The sequence below is a fragment of the Dicentrarchus labrax genome, unplaced genomic scaffold (genome assembly GCF_905237075.1).
Source record: "Dicentrarchus labrax unplaced genomic scaffold, dlabrax2021, whole genome shotgun sequence".
Taxonomy (NCBI): Eukaryota; Metazoa; Chordata; class Actinopteri; family Moronidae; genus Dicentrarchus; species Dicentrarchus labrax.
This window is the reverse complement of record NW_026136701.1, coordinates 16,745,420-16,769,269: the sequence shown is the minus strand read 5'-3', so window position 1 is coordinate 16,769,269 and position 23,850 is coordinate 16,745,420. Positions and strand designations below refer to the sequence as shown.

Below are 23,850 nucleotides of genomic sequence, written 5' to 3'. Positions count from 1 at the left end.
GGAATAGCTAACACCAGGAGGGTGCAGCTCCTGCACTGCTAATTTAGGTACACGTGTCAGGGATATCATGGGCTTTTCCACTGATGTTTTAGGTATTAGAACAGATACACTCCGTAATTGTGTATTGTTTTCGCAACCGGACGTGAAGTTCCTATTCACAGCCTGGGATCACAAATCCCCTTTTCTCTCGGATTAGTCAAGCTTCAGGGCTTGTATGATGAGGCCGAGATATTTGCAAGTTTGTTGAGAGAGAAAACTCCCTGATATCTCGGCTCATCTGCTGAGGGAATAGAACTTGTTGAAATAATATCGGTTTAACAGTGTTACTCTCCGGCACATACGTATGTCCAAATGCAGTAAACCCAAAACAGAAATGTTTATATCTTGCACTAATGAGTTTCATAGTAACATTGTTTGACATTGAAGTAAAAACATCATTCCCATGGTATTGTGCAGTGTAATATGACAGAGGCCTTGATAATCAGTTTACACTAAATCAGTATAAAATGTCATAGCAAAGTGAGGGTGATCCTGCATGAAACTGTGAAAATCCAACAACGTCTGTATCAGATTCCCATAAACATTTAACCTCAACAATGACGTCTGATTACAGAGAAGGACGGCTTTCTTGCTCCAGTCACTATTCTGCTATCAGAAGGTGGGCCTCAGACATTTCCCCAGCCAGTCCAGGGAATTGAACAGGAGACCTTCTGGTCACTTCCCATTACTTTCCCACCCCACTTGCTGCTGTAGCAACTTTGTTTGGAGGGTTTTTTTTATCCCTTGCTGACTTCTTTTGAGTTGGAGATGGAAAATGTATGAATGATAACCAGTGCACAAAGGTTATTTATGTTTATTTTCTGCACCATCACAACTCAAGGTCCCCTTACCTGCTTGTTCTGGAGTTTTCATTTATATATATCACTCTCATTCACACAAGTCAGTATGAATGAGAGGTTCCAGAAGTACTCAGAATGTAGGAAATAACATGTATGCTTCCATGGCAACTGGAAAAAATAAATTGCTAGTGAGGACCATGTCACAATTGAAAACTCCAAAACAAGTCATAGTGGAGCTTGAGTTTGTCAACTATTAAGATCCACACTTTAAGTTTGATCTACGCTGGTTTTCTCAACACAGTGGGTGACCTGCAATGAGGTGACAACTTATTATGTTCAGCTGCATGCTACTTGTTTTTGCAGCCAATGCAAAGGCTGTTTGGATGGCATTTAGCTGACAGCTAAAACCTGAGAGTTGTGGCGAGAGCTGTTTCATTGTGAGCTGCAACTGGACAATTATTGATAATTTAGTCTATAAACTGTCATGAAAAATGCTCATCACATTACTTGGAGCCAAAGACAACATTCAAATGTATATTTGTATTGTTTAATTTATCGTGTCCAAAGCCTAATGGTATTACATTATTAAAAATATAATTCGTGGGATGCAGTTTGATAAATAACAACAGTCAGCTTGATGAGGCACTACACATCAGTATGCTATTTCACACCATTTCAAATCATTGATAAAAGACTATTATTTCAGGATTATCATATCATATAGAATTTCTACAAGTTAGGGGACTAAAACTAAACGCTCACAGTCCCACTAAAGAATGAAACCACACACGAAGTAATTTAAAAATTCATTTATTATTTCAGATTTTTTTCGCCTTTGTTATACAAAGATGTTAAATAACTTAAATACATTCTTACCAGTCATTTGTGATCTGTTTATACCTACAAGCTATACACATGAGGTAGAGGAAAATAATTTAGGGTTCCCATAAGACATGAATAAGTGAACATGGACAAAGCTTTGTTGGTGTAGTATCATCACAAAGGGCAATACATGGTTGGTGTGTTTTACCTTTTACAAGCACAGCACAAATCCTAACAAAAAGTACATGCACATGTAAAGTGATCCAAAGGTGAGTATAAACTAGTCCACACTGATGCAATCAGGGGTTTATACTGCATCATATGGTGATAACCAACATTACAAAGTCTTTTCACAAAAGTCGATTATACAAACAGATCAAATCCTATAAAACAATTATGATGATGACTGTGATTTTGTTTGAATACTCTCAAAGATGTGTCATGATGATCGTGCGCATGAATAAAAGACAGCTAAAGGTGAGTTGATTCTAAATTTGTTAGGATTTGTTAGTGCTTAGATAACAGAAAATGATGAGATATGAAATATGTTTAAAGTATACACTGCTTCTTGAAGCCTCCACCCCAAAAAGGAACAAACACCCAAAAGAAAAACAGAGTAAAAAATACAGGATATAAAATCAATTTAGACTTTGACTTTATTTACACTAAACACATGCTCATAATATATTTAAAAATAATTTATCTTTTATTTTTTTCTACAAAACAGAATTTTGTACATGATCCACTGACGACTAAACAGTGCAGAGTTTTGGATTTGAGAATATGGACGACTGTGACATCTAAAAACTGTCTGGCTGCTGCATCATGCTCCTCACTCTCGGGAGAAAATTTTAGGCCTATGTACAATGTATAAACAAATAAAAAATGCACTTGGTGGGCATTTGGTATTCCTGCCATGCCTGTTTTGAATCTGTTCAATTGTAGAGAACCTCAGTGTGTTTGGGCCAGGGAGATTGTGTGTGGAGAGCGCACACACCGAAAGCTGTGGGAAGCAGGCATTTATGCTTCGAGTCTCAGCATAGCTATTATGGTTTCCATGTAGCGTGCAAAGTTCTATGTATATGTTTTGACCAGTCTTTATTTGGCATGCCTTCTCATATCAAAATGCTTGGAATTCATCCCCTCAGGACAAATAACCCATGCAAGGCACGCTTCCTAAAGCATGATATTGCTAGGTGATTTGATTTTGAATATTAATAATACTCTAAGTCTGTCAAAGATAAAAAAAAAATGTTTAAGGATGTTTGGCATGGTGCTGTGTCACTGATTACAATCTGTAATCGTCTTGTTACGGCAGCTGCGTGCTGTTTCCACAAACGTCTCACCCTAACATGTCTTTTTGCCACCAATTTCTGTTTCATTTGCTTGTGAGAGTTGAACATGTGCCTCACTTTAGTTTCTATACCACAGGAGTAGAAACCTTTGCTATTTACATTTTTTTTTTTAAGGAAGGAAAAAAAAAAGATTCTGCACTGCACTGTATCCATAAATACAGATCTTAAAATACTTTAAAGGGCTTTGGGGCTTCAGTGCGTGAATGGCGCTATAATACAAAGCTGGGTCCCTCACTCAGTAGTTAATTCACACCCATCTAAAACAAGGCATATCTTATAGTATATAACATAATGTTCTGAGAGTGCTGAGAATACAATGAAATATTATTATCTGCATTGTCTGTGTGTACAGAGGCATTTCTCATAAAAATTAAACCTTTGACTTCATGTCTTAAAGCAATAGTTTAATATTTGGGGAAATATATTCACTTTCTATCCAAGAGTTTAGATGAGGACATAAATAGTATGAAACAGCTAGTCTGGCTTTGTCCGAAGGTAACAAAATCCATCTACCAGCATCTCTAAAGCTCACTTATTAACGCTTTATATCTGGTTTGTTTAACCTGTACAAAAGCTGTAGGGTAAAAACAGCAAGAGACAAGACGACACAAGATATAAAAATGCTAACTTGTGAGCTTTAGAGGTGCTACCATTGGATTGAGCAAGTCTTGCTGTTTCTCCCTGTTTCCAGTCTTCATCCTAAACTCAGCTAACTGGCTGCTAGCCTTATATTTTTCAGACAAACATGAGAGTGGTACAATCATGTAATTCTAGGCAAGAAAATGAATAAGAGCGTTTCCCCAAAACGTCAAACTGTTCCTTTAAACTGTTACTGTAGATGCATGGCAGGGTTCAGTATGCTGCATTGTGTTAACTGTGGCACTTTGTGCCACAATGACAATATAAAAAAGCAAATTAACTCGAGTTATAACAACTTCACTGACTTTTGAATAAAGACAGCTGATTTGCAAAACCCCAACGTCTCCATTTAGACAACAATTTGCCGAACATTACACAAATATTAGTCTTATAAAATATATTTATATTAGCTATGAGACTTATGCATTCATCTTCACTTGAGCAACTCTGCAGACACGTCAAGTTAGATTACCGTCTCAGTTGCCCCATACGGTTTGGACTGACTGACGCAGGTCCCACTGTACATGCTGCATGTCTACATGTGTTGAATATGGCTCAATCAAATCGTGGCAGCTGAAGAGTAAAGAAGGATGTGAAATGGTAGGGGGCTACATTCCTCCAGTTCTCCACAGTTTTCTTTACAACTTCAAAGTATTAAAAGTTAAACAAAAAGAAAAATAAAAAGTAAGCTCCGCAGAGCTCCACAATTTCTGATCCGAGTCACACGTGGACCACTGGTAAGTGATCACCTGTTGCAATGGTGTCAGCTGTAATAACAAGGCCACTGTCACCTCCAACTAGGATATTATTTGTATTTGCACAATATCTCTCCTATTTTATCCAAATAGTTATAGTGGTTTAAGTTATTCCCTGAACACTGGTTCGCTCAAGGCCGAGAATAGCCTAAACTGACTGGTTTAGTTATTTCCTGTTAATGCATTTACTAACAGCTTCATATTATATTATTACAAAAAAATGAGATCTTTTTTTCTCCCTGTGAAGGAGTAGTCCCAAAGGAATTATAAATTATCCACAGCAAGACGACGGACACAAGTGTGCTGCTTTCCAAAGGGCCTTGTCAACATGAATCAAGAAGAAAAATGAGCGAGAGCACACAAACAACAAAACATTTGTGTGGTTAGTGGTTTGTTTTAACATAGTTAGATAAGTGGCTTGTATAATATCATTACAATATAACTGAATTTATTTACATACAAATGCAAACACACAATGTGTGTGAGTGTAAATATGTGCGTGTAGAGTAAATCTTACACCCTGTCTTTTTTTTTCTTTTTAGCAGTCTCTGAATATGGATTTCATTGCCATAAAAGTCGTCATTCGAACCCCCCTCCCCCTCACTATCCCCCCATCACGTGCTCACATACAAACATACACATGTAAAGATTGACAAACACACATACACACCATTCTTCTTTGGGCAAGGACCCAGAAACCAGTCTGTTTGTGTTACCGTCCTTGTGTTGGAGCCTCATCGACTGGACACTTATCTCTGTTTTTTCTTGTGAAAAGATGCAATTGAATTTTTTTAATAGGAAAATAAAAGCTTCTCTCTTCAAGGCAAAACTGTGATTTAAAAAAGCTTGAGATGTTGACCCAGTTGTCTGAGAAGGTTTTTTTCATCTGCAAACCCCAGACATGGGGGCCACAGGAGCTCTGAAAGCCAGCCCACAGAAATCCCTCAAAGTGCTTATTGCTTCTCCATCGGCTCGCTCCTCTTTTGTTTGCAGAACACTGTTCCAACAGTGGAAGCAAAACTTTGTATGAGAACAAAACCACCACTCCTCTTCTACGCAACCATCTTTCACTTGCTCCACTGATCGTAGGGGCTGACAGGTGATTGGTTTACCCTTTGCAGGTATAGACCTCTTCTCTTTGTGTGCACTGCTTGCATTCGACGTAGCAGCACCAGCGCACCTGGCACTGGCAGGGCCGGGTCACCTCCCTACTTTGAGTATTATGGCCTCGCCCGCAGCAGATAGCGTCGCAGTTCTTGTCCTTGTAGCACTTGCGGGCTGCCGTGCCCGACGAGTACTTGCTGGGTCTACAGAAACTGGGCGAGTCCTCGATGTGGAGCAAGTCCATAGTGCGAGGGATCTGATCGTTCAGGCCAGGCAGGGGCTGCGGCTGTGGCTGCTGGCTCCGGCCCGTGGAGATCTCTGCCTCCCCCGTGGCCTCGTTGGTGGAGCTTCCGACCTTGACGGAGGTCTCGTAACGCTGCTTCAGCTGCTTGCCGATCTCGTGGAAGGGCAAGAGCTGCCTCCAGCAGGTCTGGACGGTGCAGGAGCCAGAGACTCCGTGGCATTTGCAAGTGGTCTCCACTCCGGCCTTGATAACCTGGTTCAGAGACAACGAAATACTGTCAACTGCAATGAAACATTAAAGGAATATAATGAAAGCTACGTGATTTAATGAGCGTGTGTTTTGTAAGCAGCATTTCAAAGAGCCAAATTACCCAAATATGCTCACAATTTGAAGATTAGGGTGGAGTGCGGTGGTTTGGGGAGGAATGTAAAGATACAATGGAAGATTATTACAGTCGCTGCTCTTTTTGATATCATAATAAAAGGGGAAAACACAGAGGCTTCAATTATTGCATGTGAACTATCATCAACATAATTCTGAAGGTGAACAATATAACACTTTGTCTAAGCCTTGGTATAAAAGAGCAAAAAGAACATTGGTTGCCGGTGGTGGGAGGATGGATTAGTTATGACCACAGATGACATTTTGATTAAACTCAATAACTGTTATTATGATAAGTGAGGGGAGGTTTTTGCTAAGAGTAGTACTCTCAAATAGACAATCCATTCACATAGCCGTGGGAAAGAGGAGACTTTAATATGTAGACTCCGAGCACTATTCTTGTCCTTTTACTATAAATGTGTTTTCTAAACCCAGAGTTGATCAACCCAATCGTCTAGTGTGGTAATTATGTCATAACACAGATAATAAGTTGGAAAGAGAAAGAATAGTAAAGAAACTCTTTACTTATAGAAAATCATACATAATTGCAAGTGAAACATAGAGATCATCAGCAAAAACGACCACAACACGTTATTTAAACAGTACTTAACATCTTTGCGGTCAGCCAAAGTTCACTTCAGCATCAACCACAATGTCAAAAGCAGTGTGTGTGCGAAAATCAATGACAATAACACATTGTGTTAGATGGGGTTTGGATAGCATCTACAGTTCTTTTCTCAGACTGTGAAAGAGATCGGGGAACAGGAAGTGCATATTCATCACACCAGCAGGTCAAGAAAATTTGATAGGTCAGCTTTTAAACGTCGGGGGGATGCAGAGGCTAGCACATTCCAGTTTCGTCCTCTGTGTGGGAATTCATCCTGAACGAGTGCGGTATACCCCACTACATGTGCAAATCACAAAAAAGAGCAAAAACAATGTTGTAAATCTTTTATCACAAATAAGATCTCCCGAGAGATTAGATTTTGGAGAGCCAAGCTGAAAAGGAAGAGCCTGCATTGGTCTTTTGGGAGAGTTTTGTGTCTGCGAACATTTGGGAAGTGTGCCTCTGCTATAATTCATTGTGAAACCAAAATGAAAATGGCTACAATATGAGAAAAGCTGAGTAAAAGCAACAGATTCCAGACATTTAGTTTGCTTTGGCTTGACAGATTAAGACCATTCCCTCTTTTTTATTTTACTATTAAAAACACTTCCAAGATGAAAAACCCATATTTGCTCACCACAAACAATTGTTGAATTGTGCCAGAGCACAAATGAGAGTGGTTGCCTATCTAATCTGGGAGAGAAAATCAAATATTGACTAATGAGCACTTTCAGATTTCACCAAATTTACAGTGGCAATTACTTTAATCAGTTTAGGTTTCTTTTTTTCATGGTTTCTTGAAGATTCTTGAAACTCTACTCTATTTTTTTAGTAATTTCACTCTCTCAGGATTCTTTATGTATAACTCAATCAATGTCATTCTCTTGCGGTCATATTAAATTCCTATTTGGTCACTTTAACCATTTATTTGAACAGTGTGTTTTGTCTTGGACTGCATTCATTTACTAGCACTGTAATGTTTAAACTCCAGCATTACAAAAGCAAAACCAAAGATATGGTAGAACAGTATATCCGGGATAAGGCACACAATGAATTGGCACTTCATGTTGCTGTTTGTCTACATAATTGCACTAAACTCAGACTGTATTATCACAGTTTTCCCACGTTTAACTGATTGAGCACTGAATACTGTCTGTGACTCCAAATGAACTCTGACCCCATTCAAACTGTTTTCTTGATGAGTGTGTCCTGGTTGGACTCATGTGTGCATTATAACTCAAACTTGTTGCCTCGGTTGAATTTACTACTTTAATAAAAGGCAAATTAATATGACAGTTGGGTAAATATACTGCTATGAAATTACTGTGTAGTTGATATGACTCAATAAAAATGTTCTAAAATCATTGAGGTGTACATGAATAATTATCTGCCACAACTTAGATTAAGCCACAGTGTAATGTTTTAGACAAATTATCAGCTAATAAAATATTGTTGCTGTCAAAGTCACAGACAAACTATGATAATTACTGAAGGAGTGAATGGTTAATTAAATGAGACCTTAAAGGCCTACTCCAACAATTACGTATTGCACTTCCATTACGTTTTGGGACTTACAAGAGACAGATTAAATCAAAAACAGTCAAAACTGAGGCCAAAATATTCAAACTTTTCATCCCTAGTACAGGTTGAGAAAAACACTGGATCCTACACTTCTCATAATGCAACTCTATCTGCCTGGAAACCTTCCACATTGTTCAAACTCCACAACAGACAACAGTCTGTAACACAGGCTTTCTGTAAAAAGTTTCATAGCTGAGATTAGTTGAACCTACATTATTTGAATTTTTGGTCACTTGGGGGCATTATCACCTTCTAAAGTGGTTTATGTGATGGCAACCATGTTAGCAAACATATGCTTATTTATAAATCCAGCACACTTGGTGCAACATTAGCATTAATTTTGAATCAAGTCCAATGTTCACTCTCCTTTTAGCTCTGTTTCTGTATGCAATAATTGTAGAGACATAGATGTCTTTAGCCACTAAATTCTCCACTATGTTCACTAGCTCTGCCATTTGGTGCTGAGCAGGTAGTATGCAGTTGGTTTTTAGTGCTTTTTAATGGATAACGGCTGCCTGTCGAGCCTGGAAATGACACTGATGAGAGCAGTGACACTAAACATAAACAGTAAAAGTTATGGCCCAGAAAACCAAAACTGTGAGTTAAAAGAAGCTAAAATGCTCCCTGAGCTGAGGGGAACCACAGGGTTGGCTGATAATTCTCTGTGATTACAAAAACATTATCATCTTATCTTATCTTATCTTATCTTATCATCTGATCCTGCACACTTACCTTCATGCCCACATTTGTGTTGTGCATGTCCACACGTGCACGCAGGTCCTTGTTGGAGCGTTTGCCCAAGAAGTCTTTGACAAACTTGTTGGCGTATTTGAGGTTGTCTCCGCAGCCTCCCCACTGCCACGCCTTGCGGTTCTCCAGGTCTGGGGCCTCGTCACATGTGCAGCGCTCCATGCGTCCTGCGCTGCAAGCTTTGGCCATTGCATGGGTCAGGCCCGCCGAGGAGATGGCATACAAGAAGGCTGTCTCTTTAAATCCTGGAAAAGCACATTGGAGAGTGACAAATGAAAGGCAAGAAAATAGAGACAGTTCAAAAGAGTTCTGTGTACCAAAATCTATCAGAGCTTCTGTTGTTTTATTTTCCATTTTCTATTTTAAGCATGGGGGAGTAAAATGCATATGCTTCAGTTGCCTTCCTCGGTGTGCAATATTGGAGAGATACTAGGTGTGTTTTTAGAGTTCAAAAGGAAATGAAAAGCCCATACCTCTCTTTAGTATGTTGGCTCGGTGGCGCCCCTCTAAGGTGCAGTTCCACCTCTCAAAGCGGAACTGATACTGGCATTCTAGGGCGCTCATGGTGATGGCCTCTCTCAGGGTCTCCGCCACGCCCGGGTCTCGTCTGCACATCCTGCGCTGCTTCTTTTCCAGTTTGAGCCGGTCACACAGCTTGTAGTGGGCCCTGCCCACGTTCTCCTCTGGTAGAGAGTTCAGAGGCAGGATAGACAACGGTTCATTACCTGTCAACCTAGAGGGAGAGATCACAGACACACTCAGGTCAGTTAAAACAGAGAGGGAGTGGATACATCTTGATAAAGGTTCTAATAAAGCGCAGGATGCTGACCTTCCTGGATAAACAATAAGAGTTGCAAAGATATACTACATAAACAGCACAGGAAGCACAGCTGGGGCATATAATGCTCAAAAGTTTGGTTAATGTTCAAATGAATTCAGCTGTTCAGTGGTTAATGTTCAGGGGAATTCAACATTTGCTGGAGATTGAGATCAACCTCCAGCACAGGTGTGTCTGTGTATAGAGCAAATTCTCTGCAGAGGTGGAAGAGTTCTTTCTTTTCATAAGAAGTAACACCGTTTTTTCCCTGTTTTAGACCTCACACACGTCACAGCACCCACAGCACCTATTGAGAATTTCAAATTGAGATTATATAGCAGTTTGTATAAGTAATAAAGCATTGAGCTGGTATGGGGACATATTTTAGACAATGGCATGTGGTGAACATGAAAGTCATACCACATGCATGTGAAACAGTAGCCAGTGGATACTTGGTTTAATATTTATATCATATCCTGAGGGGGTGAATGTCACTCACAGCAGCGTTGTATAGATTTAAACATGATCACACAGCAGGATTTACACTCTCGTTATAGAATCCCCATAACAAAAAGTCCAGTATTCAGGATCTTAAAGCTGCAATTCATTTGAAATATAACAAGCAGAAGTATCAGTTCTAAACATGGTATGGAGAACATGTGGTAGACTTGCTCTCCTTTCGTCAGTTTATTTAAGGGAAGCGTATATAAAACACACAAAGCGGGGACTGCCACATAGCTGGCAAAACCGACAACCAGCGTTCTGAGGTTGTGATGGGGAAAGCAGAGCATTACTTTCATAAACACACACAGGGGACATGACTGTCAGCCTGTGACCATTTTGGTCACACCAACTGACAGGATTGGCACTGTAGTTGTTCATTATGTGGAATTTCTGGCCTCCTTTACACCCTTAAAGTGAAACTGAAGAATAAATGGATTTACAGAACTCACAAAAGTCTTTGGGCCAACATGCCTTTGCAGACGGAATTGGGACATTTAAAGGACAATTTTGTGCATGGATTGACACCTCGTCTAATGCTGCACTGGTAAAGTGCAGGACTCCTTTTTGCTTTCACAGTAGAATTAATTTTCATCACTATAAAAAGTGAGCAAAAACAAGGAATAAAGCACTCAGCTTTGCAAGTAAATGACTCAACAGATACAGAGTTACTATGGGATTTTTTTTGTTTAAAATGAGGGCTGGATAATGTACTTGAAATCAATATCACCAATAATTATGATATTAATGTTTGGAACAGACATATACAGTATCACAGTATAGCTTGGTTTGTTTCATTGAACTTAATTTTAAATGAAAATTTTAAATTATATTTTAAAAACCTTTAAAATCTTTTTTTATGTCAGTTTTTACAACCAATCTGCATATGATCAATTTAAAGAAACAAATTGTGTATTAAGATATTACAGCATCCCTTCTTGCATGTAAAAAGTGTACATACAGCCAACTCTCTGTGAAAAGTACCCACAGAAAATGGGAAACATGCCACATAGCTGCATTTAGTCAAGCAGTGTAACAGAAATGATTCCACAATATTTTTGTAAAGCTGCAGAGCACCTGCTGGATGTCCAGATAGGTTTAGTTAATGTACCAGTTGTGTTGATCGGTGATCTACATTACCTCCATTTTTGACTTCATTACTGCTTTTCAGAGAAGATTCTGTCACCACTCATATTCACTTTAGCCTCTAGCAGAAGGTCACAGTAGTTCTTCAACAAGAGATTTGTTTTATTAAGTCCAATAGCTGACTGAAATGTTTCCCCTCGAGTCCTCGGTTTCATACCGATGGACTTAATAGTTCACATATGCTGTATTGTCTTTACAATGCGCATTCACAGCCTGGTTGAAAAATCTGAGCAGTCAAATCCAAAAAGGAGGCATCAGGATTTTCTTTCAGATTGGGTCAAATGGTTTCCTTTTTACAAAGCGTGTTTGCCTTTCCTTAACTTGTCTGACAGCTATGAATTTTCAAATGGAAACCTGGCAAGCTGTGTCTTGACAGAGATTGCTCTCCCAACACACTTTGAGAGTAAAAAAATGTATGGTTGGAGGCGTACAGAGCGAGCCGTACACAATGCATGAGAACTGTGTCTCTCTGTGAATAACTAACATTTTCCTCTTATTTGTTTCATGCTTTGTTAAAATACGCTGCACTAACAATGCCAAGGAAACATATTCAAAGTGCCAAAACAAACAACTCCAGCCGACCCAGAATGTTACATGTGACTGACAACCGTTCCACAACATTTCTATGGCAAGCAAGCAGTCAGGGATTGAATGATGGCGCCACGTGGAGTACCTGCCTAAGTCCATTTGGAACACCAGTGGGGGAATTAGAAATCATGTAAATTTAAGATATATTTAAGATTCACAGTACACCAGGAGCAGTTTATTACTGCATATGTCTTCAATTAAAATTTGTACTATACATAGCTTAGCAAAAAAAACCCTACACATAACAAATGGTCGTCTTAATTTACTCAATACCACCAACATGACGTGCACATTCCTCAGTAAGACATGCATAGTAACACATATCAGCGTCAAATCTTCCAAAAGCCCACATGCCTGCCAAAACAAGAGACCATTAGAGTGACAGGCCTCAACTGTCTGTGTGATGTCTGCCTATCTGAGACAAAAAGATGGTCTGAGCGGAGCTGGAGGGAGGCCAAAGATGACATGACACTGATCTCAGCGCTACTGTCTCTGTGGCGTTTTTTTTACACAAAGGCATATTTCTAGCTAGTTACAAAAGACAGCCTGGGGGCAAAGTGTGGAGGGGAGAGATTTGAGAACGGAGAAACACTTCATGTCTCCAGAGAAGAAACTACTGGATGGGGCTCACTCTTGTGTTTCCACTCTGTGGCAGACCAGAAAAAAGTCAAATAGTATCACAGATGTACACTGATTCCATTTTTTCTGTCTTTGTAAAATACCTAATATTTCTTAGCAGATGCACTTTTTTTATATTTATAAAGAGATTAAGATTAAAAGCAGAGTTGGTGTCATTCATTCAAGTTTGTTAGAATTTATAGATAATATTTCCACTAGATGTTGACCGTAACCCCTGCTGTTACACAAAAGGGTCACACATTCCAATATGGTGATCTGCAAAAACAAAAAACTATCTCTGAAGAATGAACTCATTCAACTCACTTAGAGGAAAAGAGAACTGGAAAACAAGGCAGTGGTTGAATCACAAAAATCTTTACAAATCTGAACTTGAAATGTTCGGTCAAACGGAAATCATTATTGTGTTCTCTCACAACGATGACCAATTTTAGGAGTAAAAATGGAAAAACACAGTCACATGTCATCTCTGAGGACTCAATGAAGCTCAGTTATTGTATAACATATAACCCTTTATAAAGGGTTTATGAATTGTAGCTAGTGGCTTTATTAATGGTTAAAGTTGTATAGATCAGTTACAAGCCACTGATAAGAGCAGCTTTTTCTGATGACTAAAATCCTTTTGACTGAATGATCTGTATGACCACTTTCCAACCAACTTATTTACTAAAAGGTAAAAGGATTGCCAACATTTTAGGGCTGCATCAAATGATTATTTTCATTAACCGACTGAGCTGCAGATAATTTTTACAAAATTTTACAAAATGTCAGAAAACAGTAAAAATTTTGTTAAATTTAGAAATTTAAATAATATTTTTGCCCACCAAATCCAAAGATACATTTACTTACGTATAAGATGAAGAAAAACAACAGATTTTTACCTTTTAGAAGACAAAAGCAAATTTTGGGCATTATTGCTTGGTTTAAACCATTAATAAATTTTTTGGCAACAATTGTTGGCCAGTCATTTTTATTTGATTAATCAACATTAATAACACCATTAGTACCAATTAAAAAGGACAATTTTTCACAACCTAGCAGCCCAAATCAAACGTAATCTAATACCCAAACTATACAGCATTAATACATTCTTTATTAATCATTAACAACACTATTACTTACAAGTTATAAACCCTTTATAAAAAAGGTGTCTAAATGTAGAATACAGTTTCTTAACATAAAAAGTAAGTAAGTAAGTAAGTAAGTAAAGCTTTATTTATAAAGCACCTTTTTGACACAGAGATCCAAAGTGCTTTACAAACAACAAATATACATATGGGTATAACCATACCCAATCAAACATATATAGGGAGCATGTAAATACAAACATAAGGAAGATAAAACAAGAGGGAAGGATAAATTCAATGAGAGACGACAGATGAGAAAACAAACAAGGAGATCTATAAAAAGGCTTGCCTGTAGAGGTGGGTTTTGAGGAGCCGCTTAAAACAGTCCACAGATTCAATGAATCTGAGTGATTGGGGAAGACTATTCCACAAGTACGCATTAGGTAAAGACCAAGTGACGCTCAGGTACCTACACAGTATCTCCGCCATACCGAATAATAAAGTAAAAACCTGTACCTCTGCTTTTTCTAACATCATGGACCATTTTCTGTAGGTGTTTTTGTTTGAGGTGTTGTTTGAGGTGTTGGCACAGCAACACCAATTATACGTGGAATATAACACTAACATATAAAACTCATTATGATCCTACATGAGGTGGGATTCTTGCTGATGTTTGCTCAGCTTTGCTTTTTCCATTCACACACTTGCCTCTACACACTCCTCGCAGACATCACTGACCAACCCTCACGCTGCGCCTCCTCCACTGTCTTTCACTTAGTAACACTGGAGTTTGTTTAGTCCTTTCTCTCCACCTGTCAGCACCTCCCATTGCCCATGACATTTACTTTATATACATTTTCCAATGCAGCGGGTTCAGTGAAAACGGTTCATTTCACACCGCAGAGACTCGGAGTCGATCCCTCGAGGAAATCATTGACTAGCACTAAACTTTGCCATCATCACTCCCTCTCTGGCTTTACATTACAGTCCTGGAAGTGACCCTCAGCTGGTAATTCTGCTCGTTCTTCACTGGTTTGGTATGTAAATAGTTAAGGGAGTGCAATAATACCTAAATTCTTAGATAGTGGAAAACATATTATCTTTGTTACTTTAACTTTCCTGGACTAATTGAAGTGCCTGCTCCGTGTATAGGGTACAGACACGTATAACATTGTAACTGCTGGTGTTATTCATATACTCACACAACTATATATAAACAAAGGCTGCACAGTCAATGTGGTATAGATTAATCTCAGAAAGGTACAGCAGTTCCAAACGGCAAACTTTACAAATATTAGATCTAGTGCTGAAACAGTTCGTCAAACAGTCGATTAATCACTGGTCCGAAAATGTACTGTAAGGACTTGCTGCTATAAGATGTGTGTGAGGGTTGTTTTTCACTACTGACATATTTTCGACAGATTAATTTGTAATATAAAGAATCACTCATCATAACTGGAGAATCAAACAGGATGATATATCAGCAAACTTCAGCTTATTAGTGAAAGAAACGAAGAAATTGAAGAACAGATATGTCAAAGGTATGTCTGAGGTAATTTAGCTTTTTTCATAGTTCGCCCAACAAAATTTTATTTCCCCTCTGTACATATCTTCATAATACCTTAAAAGACCAATTTATGGAATCCTCATAAAAAAAGTGTCTTTATGTTAAGCCTTTAAAACAATTATTGGCCAATGTATCATTGTTTTATTCATGTTTTAACACTCAACTCTCAAAAGTGCAGCATTGGTAGGGCTGTATATTCAGGTGTTTTCTCACATATCAGAGAGACTTTTGCAACTTCTGCAGGTGATTTTCACATTTTGGATACAAAACATTCTTTGGTTTTTCAACTGTTGAACAAAATCACTGTAAAATTATAAAACTACTACATCACGTTACCAAAGCCAACACATTTCTGGAAGAGTGTTCTTTTTTAAATTTGGAGAACGAAAACAGCAAAGCGGCAAAGTGTTTCAGCAATTTTCAGCCAGTGTCTGTTTATCATTTCCACTCCGCTAGACTAACAGGTGCTGGCTACGTTTGTGTAGTTACCATATACACGTGTGTGCGTGCATATGGGCTCTTAAGTCAACACCTATAACAGTCAGTCGTGGCTGAACGCGCCCGGGCAGAAAAAGCACAAAAGCCACAGTTTCTCCATCAGCCTGAACTTGCAGGTTGTGTGGTCTAGTGTCTCCTAGATCACAACTTACCCCCCTCCTGCTTCTCCTCCTTTTTCCTCTCTTCTCCGAACTTCCCCTATTCCCACTGGTCAATTACTCTAAACGAATGCCAATCATTCCACCCAGCTGTTGGCTCAAAACAAAGCCCCCTCTAGACAAAACCACCGCTGTCTACAAATGTAACCTACACAAGACAATGACAGACATGAACATTTGTCCTGGAACAATTCAACTGCCGTGAAGACAAACTACTGTGCTCACCTGAAATTAATCTGTACATATTTTAAATCATTTAACACTGAGTTTTTGTAGGAAATTAAACTCGCCAGTGCTGATCTCCTTTTCTCTCTTTCACTTTTTCCTCCTGCCTTTGCAGTGTTTAAAATCCTCCTTTTGGGGGGGGAAAAAGTGTGTGCTTTTCTCAGAAATGTTGGATGAACTTCAGACCACCCTGCCCAAGTCCCATCTGGTGTATCACAGCCCAGGCTATGCCAGAGGTTGTAGGAATGTGAGTGTGTGTGGTGTTTTCCCTCTGGCCCACTCTAACTATGGCTGACAATGTGCTCCACAGCCTAAAGCTGAATAATTGAAGAAACCATGATTCAGTGTCGAATGACTTTCTGGTACAAGGAGTCTCCATGCTATTGTCCACCTCCAAGAAGTTTAAAAGAGAAGAAATCTTGCATTGAACTCAGACATTTTCTCCCCAGCAGTCATAGTGACATCGTTCATTCCCCAAGTCATTAAAACCAGAAATAGGGGAAAGAGTAAACCATTATGTATGAGGCTAAGATAAGATTAGTCACTGGTTGAAAGCACAGGGTGTTGTGACTACTTCTAACAAGCTGTGACTGACACAGTACAGTAACATGACAAAACGACTTTGAAAACAAAGTTGTACTGGCCTGAGACTTAGTAAGTCATTATTAGTTGAGTAATGGGCCTCTCTGCGTAGTGGGGATTTCATGCGACATCTAAATTCACTGCTATTCACAATGTGAGGGGGGGGTCTGCTATCTTGTATGACTTCACAGGATATGACCCAATGTTATATCATCTGCTGTCCCTTCTGGTCATTTACAACCCACATAAACCGCATTGGACTACTCCCACTAATTGACGAATCGAAGTTCCCGTACATGTACTCTCTTGATATTTTTAATGGCAATGACACATAGAATTAGGCATATTTATTCATTTAGTCAACGTATTCTCACTCCACACAAAAAGCTGCACTAGAAAAATATCTTTTTTTTTTTTTCAATTCATAAAAAAGGGGGGTGGGGGGAGTTGCTGTTCAACCTAATTTTTTTTAATTTTTTAATCCACAGCCGTGAATGGGAGCGCTGGTAGCTGAGCAGTAGGACTACAGGACCTGGGTTCGGGAATGGGAGTGTGGGGCATGGTAAGAGGTTTAACTGCTATGTGAGAACTCAAGGCTTCTAAGGTCAGCAGCTCAGTTATAGTCACTGTGTGACTGGCACAGATTGGGCGCGGAGCAGTGTCCACATGACTCCCCTGTTCTAGCCTACACCATGGCACAGATCAGCCCTGTACCAGCGCACCGACGCACCAAACACGTTCCGGCACACATACTGTACTCAGCTCTCACCGATTCGCACATGCTGACACAAGACCCAGACTACGGTTTCTTTTGGTGAGAGAGAAAAACAGTTTTACCATAAACTTGGTACAGTTCTATAAAAGGAGATATTTAAAATTGTGACTAAGACTTAAAATATCCGGTTTGTTCATTCCTGTCGCACTGGGCAAAAACACTTTTGTGGAGAAACTGAAAACAGTAGCTGTTTTGAATCACTCAATAACTGCAAGTGGCTGCAAGTTCATTAAAAATTATTTACTTTCACTACTGAAAGATTAGTTTTGTTCCTGAAAGGCCTTCATGCAATAACTGGAAATACAACATGTCATTGTTTTTAATCTGCTGTGAAATATTAAAGCTTGCTGTGACAGTGTCCATGTTAAAGACGGTGTTTATGTGCCTCACCTGACAAATATTCCTCAGAAGCTGGAGTTTCTGAGCAGGTACGTACAACTCATTTATCGCCTGGAGTGAGAAGGGTTGACTGTTGACAACTGACTGCTGATTAAAGCAGCAGTAACCAATTGAAAGTCATGCAAATGGGCCATTTTCAACGTGAAACAAAAACTCCTGCAGGGTTAATTACAGCCAAGAAAGTCTGCCATGCCTAGGCCCATTCATGTCAGTGTACGTCTGACAGTGACCATACTCAAACTAATGCTCAGGCTTTATGGATAAATATGCCTTTTGGGGCAAACCTTAGTCTATGTAATAACACCCATTTGGCAAACACACATATTTGAGTAGAGTATCTGAGTGCAAGTCAGGTCAAGCTTCTATAAGGTTGTGTTTATGCAAGATGATCGTCCCGATAAAGTGCAGTAAAAGTCTAACCCGGCGGTTTTGAAAAGGTATGGTCAACTTTCTTTTATCCTTTATGAAATTATGAGTATCTGCAGGTGCATGAAATAAAAAACCACGATTGTATGATGGCTGCTGCAGAAGAAGGTTTTAAATTGTAAAAATTGACCCCAAAAAAATCTAAGTTAGTCATGGGAAATGCACTTGTATTCTCTAGAAGACCAAAGCCTTAAGTGAGGGTTTGTCAATCTGCTAATCTTGGCACATGTGAAGTGCCATGTCTCTTCTATCCCCACAAACCAGGCAGAGAAAACGCCTGTGGTCAAGGATGGAAAACACAGGACATAGCGGTCGCACTAACTAGCATCATCTCATCAATGCCTGACCACTAAAAGTATCCTGAGTCTATATTAGTTTTCCTGTTTTGCAAATTGCCCATGTCTCCAGCTCCATCTGCAAAGATCATCATGTGTGTACAGTTTTACCAACAAGAGTTTCCTTCAGCAGGAGTTTCCTTCCCATATCTTCTGACTATCCACCAATGAACTGCACGGCTGACTGGTGGGACTGTCCATTTAAATTCAAATATGCTTAGCTGTGGTCTCTCCGGCATACTGATGACACCAGAATTGTAAGTCTTAGGGAAGTGAGCAGGCCAAACACATTTTAAAAGCCTTACCAAACCATGTAATCTTAAAAAATATTCAGAAAAAACATGTTATTATACAGTGAGCCCCATAACAACCCATGGCAGACACCACTGAAACCTCCATAACAAAGGTGTGTTTCACTCACTGCAATTTTTGATGATTCAACCTGTAGAATAAACAGTAACATTGTGCATTACTTAGTTTAGAGAAGACATGATATTCTGTGCAGAGAGGGGAATTTTTGCTCTGTAAGCTGAAGTTGAAAGACACTTCGTACATGTCATGCAGGTTGACCACAGCTAAGCATACGTAGAACTATTTTCTTTTCCTAAATTATTTTTACACAGACTTGGCTGCCTTTACATTTGATGTTTTCACATATCACTTCCCACTCTCCTACTGTTACTCAAAAAGGTTACAAAGTGCTGATTGAGGACCATCCTGCACTCTCAGAAGGCGCTGCACCACCCTGTGGCATCCATGGGCATAGCAGGCCTTTCTCCACAGGGATGTTACAGAGCAGAGCACTCAAAGCAAAGCATGGCTTAGCTCAAATCCGGATGTATCAAACAGAAATATAAAGAAAACAAAGCTCTCTCTTTGCAGAGGCCATGCGGTCTGTTATCTAAGCCTCCAGGTTTGCGTGATCTCACCACGCTACACGGTCACAGCGCCAGTGCTGAGAGAATCCTATCTTCTTGGCTCACAGTAAAGTGATACCCTTTGAGGTGTGGCTATAGCCACAGGATATCCTATGAAGTTGGGAAATCCCTCTATCAACGGTGCTCCCCGCCCTACTGCACGTCAGGGCTAATCAGTCCTTAAGGCCCGGTAATGAGACGCCCGCCACCACTGTCTGCCAGGCAACGCCAGCCTGAGCCCACACTAACTCTGCTGCTCCTAATGAGTGGTAATCACCCAGCAGCTCCCCACAAACCACTGCAGGGATGCCGGCACGCACATGAGGCAGGCAAAAACCAGCAGACAGAAGGGGGGGAAAGAGGAGGGAACCGAAGGAAATGTTTACATGGAGCAGCTTAAAAAATAACTTGTAACATTTCTTCTCTGTGCTGAAGAAACAAGGCTCCTTTAAACTTTAAAGCATGCTGCTGTTTGATACACACCAGGAACTAATTCAGCACAGTGATAAAAAGCTTTTACAGCTGCAAACTGAAAAATCACTCCTCCTCAGTAAATTTACACACATCCATTTGTTATCCTGTTGTTTTTGGCATGCTACCTCACTTAATGGAGCACTGAAAACAATGATACCATCTGAGAGGGCATCAGCTCTGCTTCAGGAACAAACTGATGATAGAGTGTTTAAGGATACTGCAGTAATTAAATAGCAAGCAATAGCAACCACTATATTTGCTTCTTCCGGATGCTGCTGTGCCTCTGTGATTGGTGAATCCCAGTTGCATGACTGTGGGCAGCCTTCCTGTATATGTCGCACATGAACTAAATAAAAACAAACTCTTGACTCAGTGTTAGGACTCACATTCAGCACGGTTTACAAGACCACAGAATGACATGCCTTTTACCAAAGCTCAAATTTAAACCAACGGAGTCGTCTCAGCGAGCCTTCTGAGCCCTGACAGGGTCAACTGAGCACTTCCTTTTCCAACAGTTTATACAATATCTCATCAAGGTGCTGTAACCTATTAAGTCAAGTAACTAAAGCACAGCAAGCATCTCCCGATTCAAACATTAATGATAACGGATTTAGCAGAACCAGCACCTGCCACAACAGGCTGAGGGAAGGAAAATGAGTACTCACATTCTTGTGGCAAAGGATGACAATTTAAGCGGGTGCTTGACTACGCCAGGAATCCCACCCCACCCTCGGCTGCGCGGACTATGGGCAGGAGAGATTGTGTTTATGTTACACTTACGCTCCACCGCACTCTGGAAATTGGGTATGCAACATTGACCCTCTATTTTGAGTAAATCAGTACTCAAGAGGCCCTAGGATGCCTCGTGCTCATGGAATATTTATTTGAACAGGTTTGTGTTAGTATGTCCCACAGTCGAAGCCCAGCAGGACTATGCTGCTGGAGTGTCACCAGTGTCAAGTTTCTGGGAAGTTGGCCACGGGGCAGTCACATTTTGTATCTGTGTCACCTGTGCAGGCTCTTTCAGTATGTTTCATGTTCCTCAGCTGCACGGCTAAATCATTCACTGACACTCATTCATATTCCCTCCTCACCGGGCCGCGGAATAATAAATCTGGAGTATCGTAATACCACATGTCTCTCTGCACTACACAGGCCACAGATAGAGAACAGACTGACAGAGGGAATTGAAAACAAGTGCTAACTGAATAAGTAAATATGCATTACCATTAGGGCCATTAAGGCTGATGTGAGTGCCAATTTGGCACGTCAACCTCGATACATACTGCCTGCCAAGGGCGACACTGCTACAGGGAGGGAGACAGAAACAGAGAGCGGGGTTACATTTGTCCTTCTAATGCAACTTTAGAGCTGAAAGCAAATACAGAGAAAGTACTTGATACGTACATAAGCGTAACAGATGATGACGTTTTACTGAGAAGGGCTGAGATATTTCAGTCATACAGAGCTATTACATGCGCCATACAGCATGTTTGCATCACTCAGAGGAGTGACAACACTTTGGTGCAACACCCAAGAGAATAACATTTACCAGACAGTTAGTAGCTGTTCCTTTTATACTTTGCCTGCTGTTTTTTTTTTTTTTACTTTTCATTAGATTTCTATATCAAAATACCTTATTAGGGATAGCCTATCCAGGAAAAGGTAAAACCCACATCAACAGGTCTAACACACCAGTCTATCGGGCCCTTAGGGGACACTTCCTGTGCTCTCTTGCAGATTCACAACAGTTCCCAGATCACCTAACACTCCTGGATCCTGCACAACACCCATACCTCCCATAAATTAGACTCTGCTGGAAAGGCTTCGAGTGTCATCACTCCACAGTCTATACAGCCATTTGTCTCTGTCTGTGTGTGTCTGCACCGTTTGAGGCCAAGGGGAGCACTAACAACACCTATCAACACAGATATTTGTAGATACGAAAAAGCACCACGATCTTGTTTCTGGTTAGTATGAAATGCCTCCAGTTTTAAAAGGTACATTTTGTCAATGTCAATTTCCAAAGATTAGCTGTCACTTCTGGTGGATTTTTCTTTGGATAAAATCTCCTCAGTTCCAGGTGAAACATGGCTGCTCCCCCACCTGACACGCTGACCTAATTTGAATGACCTTGGCTTCCCTGTTGGGTAAATGTTCTTCTGCAACTAAGACAGAAGGAGAAAATTAAGAGTGCAGTTTATGTGAGCCACACAAACTGCAGTTGTGTTGAATTAGCAGCCACTCTGAAAGTGGAGGTCATAGTGGGCTACACCTAAAATCCAAGGCGTTCCCTGGGAATGACTTACTTTGAAATATACACCCTTGTGCTCTTTCTAAATTAAACATTATTGTGTATATGACATGATTCATGAAACGCTAAATTTTTCGGATTGATTTCCGAACACGTGTTCCAAGTGTTTTTTAAAGTTGATGGAGGCAGCAGAAAAAAGCACCCTGCCAGAGTTGTGTGATGTTTATGCTGGATGGGGGAATTTTCTGTGCAAGCTGAGCAGACGTTTCGGCCACCAGTTCAGTCAGTCAGATTGCTTTATTGTTACCAGCTGTTGAGTCTGAGGCATATACACTCACCTTTCGCTCCGCCGCTGTTTTCAGAGTCGACTAAGGATATGATTTTACAAGTGTTTCAGCAAAATAATCACCCGACCGCTACCTGCCATTCAAACGTGCCAGGGGTTACTTTACAGTGGGCGCTGGCTCAATTGTCAGGGAGAGAATGGGGTGAACTCTCCCCCGGCCAACATTACTCCGAGGTTGCGTTCATCTACCTTTAATAGATGCTGTGTTTATGGGCTCGCTGACCCTGCTTGTCACAAAAAATATGAAATTGTCAGCAGCTTCAGTGAGGCCAGATCCTGTGCAGACAACCTGCTGCAGCCACAGCTGTGGGGCCGCTGTGCGCTGCGTAAACGCGGCCAAATGACACCTAACTGACCCGAAGTTATAAATGCAATCAAAGCAACTCTTATAAGTAATCTAAATGAATTGGATTGCTTTTGTTGCAGATTCACATGATGAACTTATAGTTAAAGGAAGTTTTCAGTGAGTTTAAAATGGTTTAAAAAAGTTGTTGCCTGCTTTGTATTTCAGGAACCAATCAAATCAATGAAAGCAGCATCATGGATACACTGTATGTCTATCAGTCCTTACCCGAAATATGCTGCGGTTGGTCCAGGCAAGTTGAGAAGATACACTATAACTGTGAACGATAACCATCCCAGGAGTAGGTGTCCATCCAGCATTTTGCTGCGGCTCCAGGGCAGATCATTTCGTTTCTCCTGAGTAGCTGTGTAAAATCCCTTGTTGAACGTTCAACACCTCTTATACAGAGAGGAGCTGCGCTGCGCTCCTCCCATCAGCAGAGAGAGAGGAGAGAGAGAGAGAGAGAGAGAGAGAGAGAGAGAGAGAGAGAGAGAGAGAGAAAAGAGAGTAATATGGCAATACATACAGAGAGTTGAATTGATTCACTATTCATTCTCAAGTTTCACACAAATAAATCTTCTCAGTTGTCTTGATTTATGATTGGCATGACAGTTTCTGCTCTGTGGGCGTTTAAAGCACCATGCAGCCACAGTGTTTGTGCAGACTGAGGTCAGTCTGAGCTGGACTGTATATGATAAAACACTTGTTTACCTTCAGTC

The 23,850-nt window shown here is 40.2% G+C and overlaps 1 protein-coding gene across 1 annotated transcript; it reads right to left on the bottom strand.

Moving 5' to 3' along the window:
* Positions 1-1,633: 1,633 nt before the first annotated feature.
* Positions 1,634-20,962, bottom strand: wnt9a (wingless-type MMTV integration site family, member 9A). The gene is made up of 4 exons (XM_051405467.1): positions 20,854-20,962; positions 9,551-9,810; positions 9,060-9,322; positions 1,634-6,010 (listed from the first exon to the last, which is right to left on the bottom strand). Coding segments are annotated over exons 1-4 (1,017 nt in total). The 5' UTR covers positions 20,856-20,962; the 3' UTR covers positions 1,634-5,518.
* Between the last annotated feature and the right edge of the window lie 2,888 nt (positions 20,963-23,850).